Here is a 16059-nt window from a genome sequence, read left to right as displayed (position 1 = left end):
TTTTCTACCATTGAAGCTTTCCGGATGACATTGGTGAGTGGTATGATCAATTTCTTGCAAGATTGAAGCATTTGGTGGAGCTTGGGAATGAATTAGGGTTTTCCACATGAAGAAACCCTAATTTTCAGAAATTAACCATTTGGCTTGACCATTCACATGCCAATGATGCTTGTCTATGCATTATTGCTTGCATTTGTGCAATGGATTGCTTCCACATGAGCCTTGGCCAAACAATGGATCATATTTTTGGAGATTCTCTTCACTTTGATTCAATTGGCATGCCATTGATGGAGTATCAAGTTTACTCAATGCTTTTGGGAGCCATTCATGCTTATCTTTATGCCACATAGATGCCTTGAATCATCTACATAGCCATTCAATGCTATGACTTGCATTTTGGCATAAGAAAGCATAGCTCTTGGATCAATTTTGGGGGATTGAACTCATATTTCACAAGTGTCAATGTGTAGTTGGATGTTGTTGATGTTGGAATTTGTTTGATGGATGGTGAACACTTGGAGTGAGGAGAATGAGCATGAGTTCATGCGTATTGATTCATGAGAAAATTGTAAATGGCATGAGTCATGCCATATACTTGTAAGTGATCTCTTCCATTACATTCACATCATTTTTGTACCTACACTCACCATTGCTACCACTTCAAGTTTTCTAGAATCTAGCAATGTGTGAGGGTACCTTGGCATTGGTTGGAGAGGCCAAGGGGAGAATGTCTTGAACTCTTTGTGCCGTGATTGCCTTGGAAAAGCGGTACAAAGAGGGATTAGGTACACGAAGTGAAGAAATGGCCTCAACCTTCACCTTGGAGGAAAACTTGGTGAAGGGGTGAGAAGGGCTTGACCGGGAGATCGGCAAGCTTCAACGCGCGTCCTCAACAATCCTCACATCGACTTTATGGATGCATTTGGGCAATGGGGCTCCCTATTCCATCATATTGTGTGGATGTTGCTAATGCCTTGATGGACAAAGATTGCATAAGAGCTTTCATGGCATTATGGGATGCAAAGAGCATTGTATTTTGATTTCAGAAATTGCATTTTCAGTTGAGATTTGGCTCCATTTACAAAGGAGACTATGGCGGAATTTTTCCAAAATCTTGGCTATGCATGGCAATTGAGGTTGGTGAAACATTAATTGCAGACCTTGGGATGCAAAGGAAGTGCAAAAGGTGCTAACAAAGGTGCGGGAACAAGCAAGGATCATTGGGGGCACAAAAGGGTCACTTGGGCAAGAAAATTGCAGATTTACAAAACCCTAATTCAGTCCCAAACCTTTTGGACTGAATTAAAGGTGATCATACGAGCTCTTAGTGCTTCCTTAGAGCTACCCAACGAGCCCTTAACCTTTCCGTTTCGATATCTCTTTGGGGTAGAAATTAGGGTTTTTGCAGAAACAGTAAACCCTAATTCAGTCATAGGGGTTTTAAGGTCTTCAAGATCTAATCACATAGGCTCGTAGTACTCATCGAGGGCTTCGATTTGAGCTAAGAAGTTTTGCATTCGGATATTTCTAGCTCAAGTTATGCTCAAAATACTATTTCAGCCTATAACCCTGTAAACCCTAAAACAGAGAATAGTAGCACTTCTCACCTCTTAAGGGTCTTTGTATAGTGGTCTAGTACACCTCATTAGCTCTCCAACAAGCTCTAGACCACTTCAATCGGACATCCCTACCTCAAGTTAGAGCCAAATCTTTGAAACTGATACTTTCCATGGGAACGAGGACAAGAGGGCGACCAAAGCATAACACCTTGACTCCCGACGAGGTAGAGGGAGAAGAAGCAATTATGGAGCAAGGAATCTTAGATGCTCCGGAAGATACTTGTGGGCATACTTCAAGGGAAGTGCATGAAGAAGTGAATGTTGGAAGTGCCCACAAGCCCACCCCACAAGCGTCACATACCATCCCCATCGATTCGATCATGCAAATGCTGATGCAAATGAATGCGAAGATGGACACGATGGCTACAAGGGTGGAGGTCAATGATAGACTTGATACTATGGCCACAAGGATGGAAGTCTTGGAAGAGAGGGTGGCTCGGCCAATGAGCCAACCTTCATTTGATAGTGGTCATGGTGTTTCACATGCAGGCAAGCAATATGGGACAGCTTTTGAAGGCCGTAGGGAAGGCAAGCTACCTATGGCACAAGAGGTTTCTCCCAAAGTAATGCATGAGCATGCCACCAAGAATGCTACTTTTGGATTCATGGCGGATGCACGGAGGCCCCTTGTCAAGGACATGTTTCATTCTTCTTTTCACTCGGGTCCATCTAATTCCAATATGCACATGATTGATGAAGAGGTGGTACTCGATTGGAACCAATTGTCCTTTGCCCAAAGACAAAGGGATGCTCATGAGAAGTGGATGGAGTTACCAAATGACATCAAGAGGGACTACAAAGACTTTGCGCAATTCATGGAATCGTATATGAAGATGCAAAGGTTCAAACCCTCTACCCAACATGACAACCCATCCTACACAGCTTCTAAGGATGTCAAAGACAAAGTCTCACTATCAAAGTTCAAAGGTGATGGATCATCTCCGCAAGAGTTGGAGGAGTGGGCTACTAAGCTTGACACTTATTTCCAACTTTACCCAAAAAGTGAGCGTGATATGGTACAATTTGCTTCCTTACACCTTGAAGATTATGCACATCAATGGTGGAGGCACTTGGTCAAACAAGGGAACACGCCATCAACTTGGGAAGGATTGAAGCGGGAGATGAACTTGGCCTTCATTTCACCCCTAGTGCTTGACCGTTACCATGAAGAATGGTATGAACTTTCTCAAAAGGGGATGATGGTGAGAGATTATATCAAGAAATTTTTGAAGCTTTCAATGTATGTGGAAGGTTTGAGTGAAGACATGAAGATGAAAAAGTTTGTGCATGGGCTTGAACACTTCATCAAGGCGGATGTGTCGGCTCAAAGGCCTAGCTCTCTCAAAGAAGCTATGAGGTTAGCCGAACTTTATGAGCCAAAGTACAAGAGGTCTCAGCCCATGACCTTCGCCATAGACACACCCAAACCAACCACTACTACTTGTAACCTTGGGAAGGATCCTACCTCCACATTACCATCCTCTACTCCAAGGTTTCCTACATCATGTGGGAGTGGACAGCCAAAGGATGGAGTGCATATTGATGCCAAAAAGGGTAGTGATCCTACGAAGAAGCCCTTTCAACACTTCAAGGAGATTCAAAGAATGGATGATCAAAACATTGAGGAGTTGAGAAGCAAAGGGCTATGCTTTAAGTGCAAAGAGAGGTGGTCACCCGGGCATGCTTGCAAATCAAAGAAGATGGTGATCACTATGATCCTCATGGACAAAGAAGAGAACAAGTATGACTCTCATGACATTGAGGAATGGGAGGATTGCAATGATGAAGTGCATGAGGATGGTGAGTTTCCTTTTGACCCGGGAGGGTGAGTTAAGGAAAATCTTGTGGATGGAGACATGCCTACCAATGCAGAAATTTCAGTTTGCATATGCTCTATCTCACAAGATGTATTGACGGGTTGCAAGGACCCAAGCACACAAAGGTTGGTGGGGCCTAGAGTGCTGAAACTACCTTGCCAAATGGATACAATTACCCATGAATATGGCTACTTGGCAATCAATGGACTATGCCCAACAACATGGCTTACTTGTGGATGATTTTCTTGGCCAAGTGGTATGATTTACTTGAGCAAATTGGGTAATATGAGGAGGATTATACATGCTGTAATTTCTGGACAGCTTTGGAAAGGTCTACTATTGGGCCTATTTTTCTACTCCAACAAGCTTCATTCGGCATCAAAATGGAAGACCATGATGTGGGACATATATGGCTGAGTGTACATATCATTTCCAGCCCATTTTATGGAGTTTACATGAAGAATTTTCAAGGTACTTCATCGACTAGAAGGGCTGTCATAACAGTCTCACTCATACTTTTTGGACTTGGAGCTTGGCGGACTTGTGTACATCCGGATTTTCATTGCATATGTGCTTTGGATGTACTTGAGGACTCTCAACCACTTCCCATTGATTACATTAGAGTCTCATATTTGGAGATTGTACACATTATAGATTTTGAGGACAAAATCTTTGGGAAGGGATGGTTTGTAATAAAGTAGGAACTTTATTAAATAGGATTAATAATGGGGACAAGTCCAGGTATAAAAGAGGGGGCTTGGCCCATGGATGTAACTTTGGATGATCATTTTTTTTAGAAATGGAAACTTATGTTTCTTGGAGCTCATGGCTTCTTGGCTTGTGGAAGGCTATTTCCATTCTCTTGGTGTGAGAGACTAAACACACTTAGGCATCATGTTTACATGGTGATTACTCATAATTTTCATGCATTACATCCCTTCATTCCACCTCCTTCTCTCTCTCTCTCCCTCTACTTGTTGAATGAGCCATTTGAGGGCTTATTGTGAGACCTTAAATAGAAATGATATGGGTGAATGCATGTAAATAGAAAGGGATTGGGTGAATGCATGCAAATAGAAAGGGCAAGGAGGGTTGACCTTTTTGAGCATTAATCATTGCATACTAAAATGAAACCTTAGAAAAACACTCTATTCTTGAAAAACTATATTTAATGAGAATGCAAAACAACATTTTTCGTGCCCTAAAATAGCTTGATAAATGTGAATTATATGCTCAACCCCGTCCCCCAAGGCGTGGTAAACTAATTCCCGCTATACGCGGGCATTAATTAATACACCTTTGAACCTTCCTAGGTTGCTTGCTCTCACCCACCTCCCCTCAACCGGCTGAGTGCCTCCTTTGCTAAATTCCCTCTTCTTTCCCACCTACCCAACATCTAAGATCATCCCTCTCCCTTGAATTTATAAGCACTAAGAGCTAAGTAATTATAGTATGTTTTTAATATATTATAGTTAAAACATACTATTTAATTATAGTATGTTTTTAATATATTATAGTTAAACATACTAGTTTTGAACCTTATAATTTACAAGCTTAAAATAATTATTTTAAGCATTCAAAAGTTTATTTAATTATTTTGCAACTGTGCCCAATATGATTGGGTAAGTTGGGTTTTTCCTAAGTTAAGAGATGATGAGCTTGTTCTCGTGCTTGCCAATTCGGTGCAGCACATTAAAAACGTTTGCATTCAGATCAGAGCGGCTCTGCAGCCGGCAATGTATTCCGAGGTCAGCTTTGTGTGACCACAGCACTTTTACAGAACGGAGCGTCACCATTCACTCAGGTAGAACATACACTTTTATGCTGTAGTAAGGTTCGATCAACTCATTTTAGGCTAACCACACGTCGGATTGTCAGAGAAGAGTTTGATCAAAAGCAGCCCACCTGCTGGATTGACATTCTCATGCTGTTGTGCTCAACTTGACGGTTGCCCAATCGTGGTAGACTCCGCCATGGACATTGATTCGGTCAGTGGGACTGCAAACGAAGCCAGCTCTCAGCCATCAGACATGGGAGAATTTACAGCCTCTGTAAAGGTTCCGTTTCCTCACATGGTTCTTTTAAGATATTTGTTTGCGGAGTCACTTTGTTGAAGGTGCAGGCATGCACATCATAATGGTATACATTTATCACCTCATTGGCACGTACATACTTATTTACTCCACATCATTCCTTTAAGTGTTTAGTCTCACTGCGGTGAAAGAGATGCTAGCTTTCCTATCGCAAGCTAGCCCTCGCTTGATGATTGCCAAGTGTTGCTCACCTTTTTTTCTTTCTCTACGGTGCACAACCAAGGACCATAGAGGTTCGGTCGAGAAGATGTTTTGTCTGTCATGAAGCACATGGATAGATTCATTCTAAGATCATTCTTTCATATCAAAAAGAGCACAAAAAAAAGTAAAGGACATGTGTGTATAGATGTTTATATGTATATATGTGAGTGCATGTATATATCTATTATGGACTGGGATCTTTATTCCCAACAATGGACTTTAGCATACCTTCTACTCCTGATCTACATAGCATTGTTGGCATGCTTCAGGATAGGGCCATGAGAAAGAAGACCAACAACAAAGGTGACCTCAAATGTGCCAACAGTTCCTCTCATAAAGAGCTTACTTGTCATTATTGTGGTTTCAAAGGTCACATTAAGCCTGATTGTCACAAGAAGAAGAGAGTTTGTGGTTCTGCTAAGAAACCCCCCAATCAAACGTCTTCATCCACCAACCAAACTCAAATTCCACCAAGGAGACTGTCTTCATCGGTATTGAGGAGCTTCCCTCTGACCCTCCTGTTCCTTGCACCTCACGTCTTACAGATTGGGTGGTTGATAGTGGGTGTACTACTGACATGACTCGTGACAGGACCATTCTTCATGACATTCCTTCTAGCTCTTCAACGGTGTCTATTGGTGATGCTTCCAACTTGGAGGCGTCTTCGATTGGTAAATGTGTGACTTAACTCTTCCTCGGGCCAACCTTCTACCATTTGGGATGTGCTTCATGTTTCCAAGCTCTCCAGCAATCTCCTCTCAGTTTTTCGGTTTGCGGAGAAAGGATATGGTGTCTACTTCAAGAGTTTCGTCCTTGAGATCATCGATACTAGCACCTTGCAGATTGTTGCCACAAGTATCCAGGAAGGCAGTCTTTATCGGTTCAAGGACTTTGGAGGCTCTTTGACCGAGTCCCAATCTCATCTGCTGCAACTTCTTCACAGATATCATGCCTTGGTAGCTCATGTGGATACGGATTTGTCACATGCTCGCTACGGGCATCTGAATTATACTTCTCTCCCGTTGCTGCGGTCTTCTAAGCAGGTGGTTGAGGATCTTCCACCACTGAAACCCTCCCACTCCACTTGTGTGGCTTGTCTTCATGGCAAGCAACACCGAGACGCCTTTCGTCACGAGGCTTCTCATCGGGCTTCTCATATTCTGGAGCTCATTCATATGGACCTGTGCGGCCCCATGCCGACTACTACCCAAGGAGGAGACATGTACTCTATGCTTATTATTGATGATTACTCATGCAAAATTTGGGTTTATCTCTTGGCAAAAAAATCTCAAGCTTTCTACCTCCACTCTACCAGCTAGGGAGAGTCGCAGAACTTTAGTACAAAAGCTTCTTCCGAATGCTCAGAAGAAGAGGGGCGAGCTGCTACTCTGGAGAGATGTGTATGCCCACCTTACATCCGAGATAGTGAACTGGAGTGCCTCTCGGGATCCACTGGAAAGCCTCAACTGGACACCAAGACCGGACGGGTTTAGAGCCTACCCAAAAACCACACAACTTGTGCTAGTTGATCTATGTTCCTAGTGCGCGATAGAAGATCTCGATCGCCTCAGCGAATCTATGGAGATTCCCAACATCGTCAGAAGGAAAGGCAGCTATGTCATCTGCAAACTCTCAGTCCACTCCTACGAATGGAGGGGGGGACGCAATCCCTGAAGCCCTGTCTCTTGGGCTGCGAGGAAACTGCTCATGGCCTTGGCGACGAATAAGAAAAGGTAAGGTGCCAGAGGACAGCCTTGTTGGACGGAGCGGGAAAGGGGGAATTTGTCGCCATGAGCTCCGTGAATGAGAACCTGGCTGTGAGAGGCTGAGTAGAGTCCTGAAACTCCATGGATCCACTCCATGGGGAATCCCATCCGGCTCATAGTACCCTCCAGAAAGCTCCAATCAACCCTATCATAAGCTTTCTCAAAGTTGATTAGTTGTACAATGAGGTCTTGTTGCCGCATCCTGGCCGAAGAACGTCCTCCCAAAAGGTGAATATGTTGTCCAAAATGCTCTGATCCTGAACAAAACCTATCCGAGTGTCATGGATCAAGTTAGGGAGGAAAGGTTGAAGTCCCCAGCTGATGGCTTTGACCAGAATCTTGTAGGCCGTCCCAAGAAGGGTGATGGGTCTCCACCACTGGATCTCCAATCTGTGACCACCCTCCTTAGGAATCAAGTGAATTAGATCCTCTGAAAGCCTCTCTGGCATGCTACTTGTGGACATAGTCTCATTGAAGGCATCACGAAGGCCGCCTTCCATGAGGTCCCAGTGGCAGAGAAAAAAGGATCTGGAAGCCCATCCACCCCTGGGCATTTGCCCCTAGGAAGAGCAGTCAATGCCTTCGCCAGCTCCTCTGTAGAAAGGGAGTCAGCAAGAAGGACCAAAGAGCAAGGGGAACCACCTCCCTCGTGTGCCGCAAAACCCTCTCGCGCGCGTCTATCACTTGTGGAGATAATGGGACACCCGTGAGGAGAGATGGAAAGAAATCAGTGGCACTGGCTCTCACATGGGGGATGGGGGGGGGGGTCAGAAACAATGGCTCCATCCTATCCATGTAGCCTATGAATACCATCTCTCCTCCTGTGGGGACCTGCTAGCTCAAAGAAGTCTCCCGTAACTCTATTGCCAGCCTGGGTCCAAAAGGAAGCTCTGGCATGGTATCTATACTCCACCCTCCTCTTCTCGATGGATGTGATCTCCCTACGGGCGGCAACAAGCTGACTCTCAATCCAAGGGCTATTGGGGGAACTCTCCTGGAGCCCCTGAAGAGAAGCTAGACCCCTCCTCAGACTCCTCTCCTGCTCACAGAATCATCCCTCCAATCTGCTCTAAGTTGCCTCCTGCAAAAACTGACGATCTCACCAAGGTCAGCATCCAAGGTGCACACAACAGAGCTTGAAATAAAATCCAATCCCACCCAAATCTGCCCTATCTTGCTGCATATCTTCGAGTCCTGAATAAGGCTGTTCGGGATCCTAGAGCTTGTATACCTGGCCTGCCTCCAGGGATCCTCTAGTGTCATAATATCTGGAGCATGATCTGAGAAAGTAGTGCTCACCAAGATGTGTAGTGCCTCCTCCAAGTCTATCCTTTGCTGCGTGTATCATGTTGAAGGCTCCGCCCATGCACCAGAAGTCAACTTGAGGAAGGGCTTGACGAACTGTGCTCCAGCATTCGGGTCGTAGACATTGAGGAAGCCCACACAATCCTCTCCAATCATAAAAGTAATCCACTGTGCTTGCCCAGGGACTATGACACTTGAGCCTCTCACTACTGGTAGGAGCTCGTGATTGATAGAAATACAAACTCCTCCCTGCGTCCTCGAGGGACCAAAAGAGGGAGACCAAAAAGTGTGGCTTCTGCTTGGTAAAATCTTCCTGCAGCGGCAGGAATGCCCCTCAAAGAGGTGGTGCTTATGGAGGAAAAGAATGTCGATGGGTCCCCCAACTGTAGCTTTGTGCAGCTTGCCTTTGAGGACGCCCCGCCTCTGAAAGCATTGAGGCCCCCCTAAACCCTGAATCTTCCATGATGCAATCTGCATATCAATCTGTGTGGGTAGCGGAACTATCGGAACTGCCCTCCAGTCGAAGAGTCTTGGGTGTGGGTTTAGATGAGGAGTAATCACTATTGGTCTTGGGGTGAAGGCGCGCCAAATGGACGCGGATCTTGTCCTCCATGTGTCGCCACTTTGTCTGAGCACGAGAGTAGGCATACTCCGAACTCCATCGATCACAATGGAGGTATCTGTAAGAGGGGGGGAGGGTTATTGCGACTGAGATATGGAGGAACACAAAAAGCAGCACCTCCGGGTTGGAGGCTACCACCTCCCCGTCTTGGTCCCTATGGCCTGAGCCTCCTAGCTCCATCCTAGCCAAGGGCTAGAGGTGGGTGAGTACATTAGTGATGCGAAGATCGTGGAGATGATGTGAAAGCTCGATTGCCTGTCCCTGAATGGCGGAAGCCACCGACTCTGAGTCCCACTCCGTCTTCGGGGCTGCACTTAAAGGAAAAGAGAAGATCATCGTGCGACTCTCTGGTGTTGAAGGTCTGGAATGATGGAACACCACACATATCCGAATGGGCGCAATTGTCTCGTCAAAAAGATCTGTCCCTTCCACCAAAAGGCAGTGGAAGAAACTGTAGTCAATTGGGAGCCCCAGGATCTTGGGGGGCCCGCTTGAGGACTCTGGTGAGATCCTCTTAAGAGGTTGTTCCCACACACAAAAGAACCCATAACTAGCGGTTGTTCACACACCTAATAATGTGCTAGTTTACACAATCACCTAGCGCCTGTTTATTCCCACATTCATCACTATTAATATTCCTCCCATAGGGATAATGTGGCTAGAAAGCCTAGTCGTCTTGGACTAGATTTGCTGCATCTGCTTGCTGCTTTTTCTCATCGGAGGTAGAGGCAGTAGATTTTGCCAATTCATCTCCTGTCTTCAGCTTGGCAAGTCATTATGACACCTGTTGATGTAGTGCCCAGGCTTGTGGCAGTAATGACATTTTTCTTTCTTCTTGGTGTCACCTTGAGAGACGAGTCCACTTTGCCTTTTCCCCTGGAGAAGTAGGCTTGGTCTTCTCTACTGGCATCTCCTCGCGATTTGTTCTTCTTGGTTTGCACTGTAGGAGTAACTCAACGAGCTCTTCAAAAGAAATAGGGTTGCCACCATCTCTCATGGAAGATTTAAAGAAGTGTGAAAGCTTTGATAGGAAAGAGGTAAGGAATTGAGAGTAGTGGTGACCAACTTTCTGTCTCCTACTATCTCATTGATGTTCAACAACTTCTTTCAGGTCCTTTATCTTGGTTAGATGCTCTGCCATAGAACCTTCTTGCATATGAAGGTTGTCCAACTCCTGTATTCGGTACATGACTCTAGCTTCATTGCTGGTTTGGAACATGACTTCAAGGGCGTGCCATGCAACCCTAGCAGAGCTCTAAGATTGGATGTGAGGTATGATAGATCGCTTCAAAGAAAGAGCGATCATGGACATGGCTTGGGCATCCCTGGTGTCCCACCTATATTGTTCTTCAGTAGTAGTAGTAACCTTTGTGACTCCAGTTATCACCTGAGAAACTGTACGAGCTTGTGTAGTTGTTGTTGTTGGAAGAGGATGGGATGGAGGATGAGGTTCGTCCTCAACGGCAATCTCCCATAAGCCTTTGGCTATTAACAAACTTTTTAACAGAAAGCTCCACAAAGAGTACTTATACCCATCTAGCCGATCCTCAGTGGGCATATACCCAAAGATATTTGATCTTCTTTGTGCCGTTCTCACAATAAGAGATTCGCAAAGTAGATTTATGTGTAAGAAACAAGAGAGTCCCCCTCTGAATGGGAACTTTTTGTGCACTAACAGGCTTGTGAGAAAGTACAAGAACTGGATTGTGCACACAAGGCACGGGGATTTGACTGGATGTAAGATGTGATCGCCAAGGTATACCAAAAACAAGATTGGAGTGCCTATGGATGCCTAATCCAAAAAGTATCTTAGAGAGTCTTAAAGCAAAAACCCATTACCTCAAAGTTTTGCTAGTGATGAACAAGATCTGATGATGATGGCAAAGTGGAGTTGTTGAGGAGTGCAGACCTCGGAGTGCAAAGGAAGGGACGAAGAATGAGCAGTACAAACTATCGGCAAGGCAAAAATCGGGATACCAGTTTTGGACGTGCGGTGGTGGAAGTGGGCTGAGCGCCGCCCAAACGGTGTGGCGAGCTTGGGCAGAACCGTTGGATGGCCAGATGGAAGTGATTGGCTCCGCACTGGAGCTGCCGGTGTTGGTGGCTGCGTGTGCAGTACTGCAGCTGGCAAGATGGGGGTGTCGCTAGTGTGGTTGAGCAGTGGTGGCTTGGTGGCCACTAGCTCTGCCGCAAATGGTGGTGCCAACGGTTGGTGGCAGGCATTGCAGCGATGACTGGAGGTGGACTATGTGCTAGCTCTGACACAAGATGTTGCTATTAAGAGTTAATCACAAAGGTTTACAAGAGTGATTAAGCAAGAGGGCACGAGATAATTTGAAAAGATTAGGCATACTCATAACATTATAATAATGGTCCTTTAATAGGAGAGATCCCCCTTGACATATGCTTCCACCACCACATATGCCACATGTCAAACTATGATGCCACGTGTCCCTCAAAGGTGTCACCTACACACATCATTGCTTATATCAGATTCTCTTAAGAGGTTGTTCCTACACACAAAACTGCTTTATTAAACCTAGAATATTAAGTTATCAGGTGCCAGTTTACACAACCATCTAGCACCTGTTTATTCCCACATTCATCACTATTAATATTTAACAACTATGACTGGGGACTTATGTGGTCATATCATGTCCGCCCCACATATATAGGCATGTATAGACACATGGCGAGCCCCTTCTCCACAGTGTTCATTAGTCATCACTTTGAGTTTACTCCCTGGCTTCTACTAGCATACATCCTCCGTTTCAATAGTTCCGGATCATCCATCGAAGCTCCCTTTCACAAGAGCACACATGTGTGGGGCTTTGCCATCTATTGTATCACTTTAGTAATATAGTATTCTTCTCTATCTTTGTTATTGTGTAGTTCAAGTTTAAAAGTTGTGTTGTGAAAGATCGTACTTCTTGTGAGTGTTCTTTTTTATGCACCGCCTGGCCATCAGTCTCTGGATAGCTGTGCTAAAGCAAAGTTGAATGTCCAAGGCTTGAAATAAGGACTGCCAGAACTTTGAAGTGAAGTCAGAATCCCGGTCACTTACTATCCTCTTTGGGAGACCATGAAGTTTGATTACTTCCTTGATAAATAATCGAGCAACATCAAAAGCTTTGAAGGTCTTCTTTGCTGGTATAAGATGAGCTACTTTGGTAAGTAAGTCCACTACTACCAGAATGGAGTCATATCCTCCTCGTACAGTGGGGAGACTTGTGACAAAATCCATACTAATGCACTCCCACTTCATTTGGGAATATCCAAGGGTTGAAGTTTCCAAGGCATCTTGACCCTTTCAGCTTTGATCCTTTGGCATGAGAGACATTGCTTCAAGTATCGAAGGACATCATTTTTCAAGCCTGTCCAATGAAAGCTCCTTCTTACGGCATTTAATGTTTTTGCATAGCCTGGGTGTCCTGCAGCAGGACTATCATGAGCTTCATGGAGGATTAGTTTCTTTAAAGCAGGATCCTTAGGGATACATAGCCTGTGATTGAAGTAGAGGCTTCCTTCATGAGTGGAGTATCCCTTGATTAAATTCTTCTCTTTCTCTGAATTTTTTCCTTCTTCTACTAACTTCATCATCCTCTGATAATTTGGATCATGAGATGAGACTTCTTCCACCTTGACCAGTATGGGATTATTTGGCATTGAAATTGCACTCAAGAAAGATTTGCGGCTAAGTGCATCTGCTACCACATTATCTTTCCCAGGGCAGAATTTGATGTTGAAGTCATATTCTTGTAGAATTTCAATCCATCTCCTTTGCTGCATGTTGAGGTTAGGCTGGGTGAAGATCCACTTTAGACTTTTGTGGTCAGTTACAAGCTGGAATTTGCCCCCCAAGAGATAATGTCTCCATAATTTGAGGCAATGAACAACTGCTAAGAGCTCCAAATCATGGGTGGCATAATTTGCTTCATATTGCTTCAGCTTGCGGGAAGTATAAGCGACTGGTCTTCCTTCTTGGCCTAAGACACCACCAAGTGCTAGACTACTGGCATCAGTAACCACTTCAAATTCCTTGGTGAAATCAGGAAGTTTCAGGACTGGGGTAGAAGTAATAATGACCTTGAGCTGATCAAAACTGTTTTGATGGATTGGTAGCCACACTATTTTGCAATCCTTCTTAAGAAGATTCATCAAAGGTGCAGCTACCAAGGCATAATCTTTGATAAAAATCCTATACCATCCTGTGATTCCCAAAAACCCACGAACTTCACGAATTGATTTAGGGGATGGCCACTCCAGAATATCTTTGACCTTGGCGGGGTCTACTGAAATGCCATCTTTGGAGACGATGAACCCAAGATACTCAATTTGATGAGTAAAGAAGGTACATTTGCTCTTCTTGGCATAGAGTTTGTGTCTTGGCAACAATTGCAGAACTCTACGCACATGCTCCTCATGCTCTTCCATGGATTTGGAGTAGATTAAGATGTCATCAAAGAAAACAAGCACAAATTCATCCAAGTAAGGAGAATATATCTTGCATTAGGCGGTTGAAGGTTGCAAGAGCATTGGTTAACCCGAATGACATTACAGTAAACTCATAGTGGCCATAACGGGTATTGAAGGCTGTCTTGGATATATTTGCTTCCTTGACTTTAATCTGATAGTAACCAAACCTCAAATCTATTTTTGAGAAGACTTTGGTCCCATGAAGCCTGTCAAGAAGTTCGTCGATGCGAGGGATAGGATACTTATTCTTGACAGTGACTTGATTCAGCCCTCGATAGTCTATGCAGAGGCGGAGAGTTCCGTCGTCCTTTTTTTGGAAAAGGACAGATGCCTCCCAAGGAGAGCTACTGGGGCGTATGAATCCTTGCTCAATGAGTTGGGAAAGTTGCTCTTTAAGTTCAATGGCTTTAGGAAGGGACATTTTATAGGGCGTTTTTGAGACGGGTTGAGCCCCAGGGATCACCTCGATTTCATGATTGACTTCTCGAGGGGGCGGTAGCCCTGTAAGCTCGTCAGGGAAGATGTTAGAGAATTCTTGGAGCCAAGAGGGTTCTGTCTCCTTACTAGGTTCAATGGCTTTGTTGAGCTTGACTAAGAAAACTTGCTGACCCTTACGTGTTCCCTTGAGAAGATGTTTTGCCTTGACTACCCTATATTTAGGTTTTTCTGTTATTCCCTGAACGGATATTACTTGGCCATGCTCATTTTCAAAAGTGATATTCCCCTGGTTACAATGAATGCTAGCTTTGTTTTAAATTAACCAATCCATCTCAAGAATTCCATCATAAATTCCTAATGGCAAGACTCTAAAGTGGCCATGAGTTCGCTCATTACCCAGCTCAAAATCAAGGTTTCCTATAGAGTGGCGAGATACTACTTCTTTTCCACTTGCTAACTCTACAGTCATTCTTCTAGCTGTTTTTTGACCCAAGTTTAATTTTTGCTAACATCTAGGAGAAAGAAATAAATGGGTACTGCCACAATCAATCAAAAGCTGAAATGGCTCACCGTGATGAGTGGCTAGGGTTTGGATTACACCAAATTGTTTATTCGGACCTTGGTGTTCTACTGCCGCATGGACGGTGGCGCTCTTTTCTTCAGCCATTTCCAAGGTCGGTTCTTCACTTATAATACAGGCGGTCCTAGCAACTGCTCCTCCGCGGCCTCTGCCACGCTCACCGCCTCACATAGGGTAATTGATCATAAATTGGGCAACTACTAGACTTGATTTCTGGAGGCAACGCTTTTTCCTCATCCATGCAAGGCACAGCCGCTGGCCTAGTCTTCTAGAATAGAGTTGCCCAAGAACCTATTTATCTAGCGTAGGGCTTTTACTTAATCTGTTGGAAAGCTACCCGACTAATCGGATGCACCCGTTCGTAGAATGGTGCCGTCGGGGCATTCCATCCTCCCACTTTCCACCCTACTCACGCGTCAATTTGTTTTCTAATTAATCCTACCACACTGTTTGACATAAATAAACGTGTTCCTTAATTAAGGCCCTTTTCAGAAGGTTTGTTAAAATAGTCTTTTTCCACAATACAATAATGCCAAAGAGAAGATTTATAAAAAAAAAAGTTTATACATGAATTCCATACAAGCCAAACCGGCTCTCTCATTCTTTTCCTTTATACAGCCGATGATCTAGAATTCGGCCTTCCAGCATCTACATGCTGGAAGGCCGAATTCTACATGCTGGGCAAAACCCTACGGGACCATACACCTCATCGTCGGCCCCGCTGGCGCGACGAGGACTCAAGCCGGCCTGTCGCCCTCTCCGACTCCATCTCTCAATCCTCCCGTCGCTCAGAGAGGTATGTCTGTGCACTAGGGTGAGCTTATTCACTGTACTAGCCTGGACCATCAGAACTTGGCAGCATCATAATCTCTCGCCTCAATCGATGAACCTTATTCTCCCAATGGTATGAGGGATACCTTGGGCCATTCCCGGGCTTTGCTAACGATGCCGCCGGGCTACACAAGGACGGAACGGAGTTAGCGTCGAAGCCAGGAAAAATTTGCACTCTTTAAAGATAACAATTTCAATGCAATTTATTGAATACAGCATCACACAATTCGTAACTTCATACAATTTTATGTCATTATTTTAAAAGAAAAAGATACACATTTATTAACACTAATATAAAAAAAAAATCTTCT

General features: G+C 44.5%; 1 protein-coding gene across 7 annotated transcripts in view; it reads left to right on the top strand.

Moving 5' to 3' along the window:
- The first annotated feature begins 5047 nt into the window (after positions 1-5047).
- The window catches only part of LOC147638831 (uncharacterized), a 178871-nt gene continuing 167859 nt past the window's right edge, over positions 5048-16059 (top strand). For 3 of the 7 annotated variants that reach the window (XR_015263805.1, XM_086784960.1, XM_086784950.1), the window contains exons 1-2: positions 5049-5240; positions 5315-5493. Coding sequence is in view for 6 of the 7 variants with exons in the window: in XM_086784960.1 (XP_086641086.1) it covers positions 5087-5240; positions 5315-5493 (333 nt within the window). In the remaining variant the exon portion in view is untranslated. Of the gene's footprint in view, positions 5241-5314; positions 5494-16059 lie in introns of all 7 variants that reach the window. The other 4 variants (XM_086784946.1, XM_086784938.1, XM_086784933.1 and 1 more) reach the window with 4 other exon arrangements.

This window comes from Cibotium barometz, chromosome 4, assembly GCF_041138505.1.
Source record: "Cibotium barometz isolate CiBa-2024 chromosome 4, ASM4113850v1, whole genome shotgun sequence".
NCBI lineage: Eukaryota > Viridiplantae > Streptophyta > Polypodiopsida > Cyatheales > Cibotiaceae > Cibotium > Cibotium barometz.
Note: the sequence above shows the minus strand (reverse complement) of the source record. Positions and strands in the feature narration are given on the sequence as shown.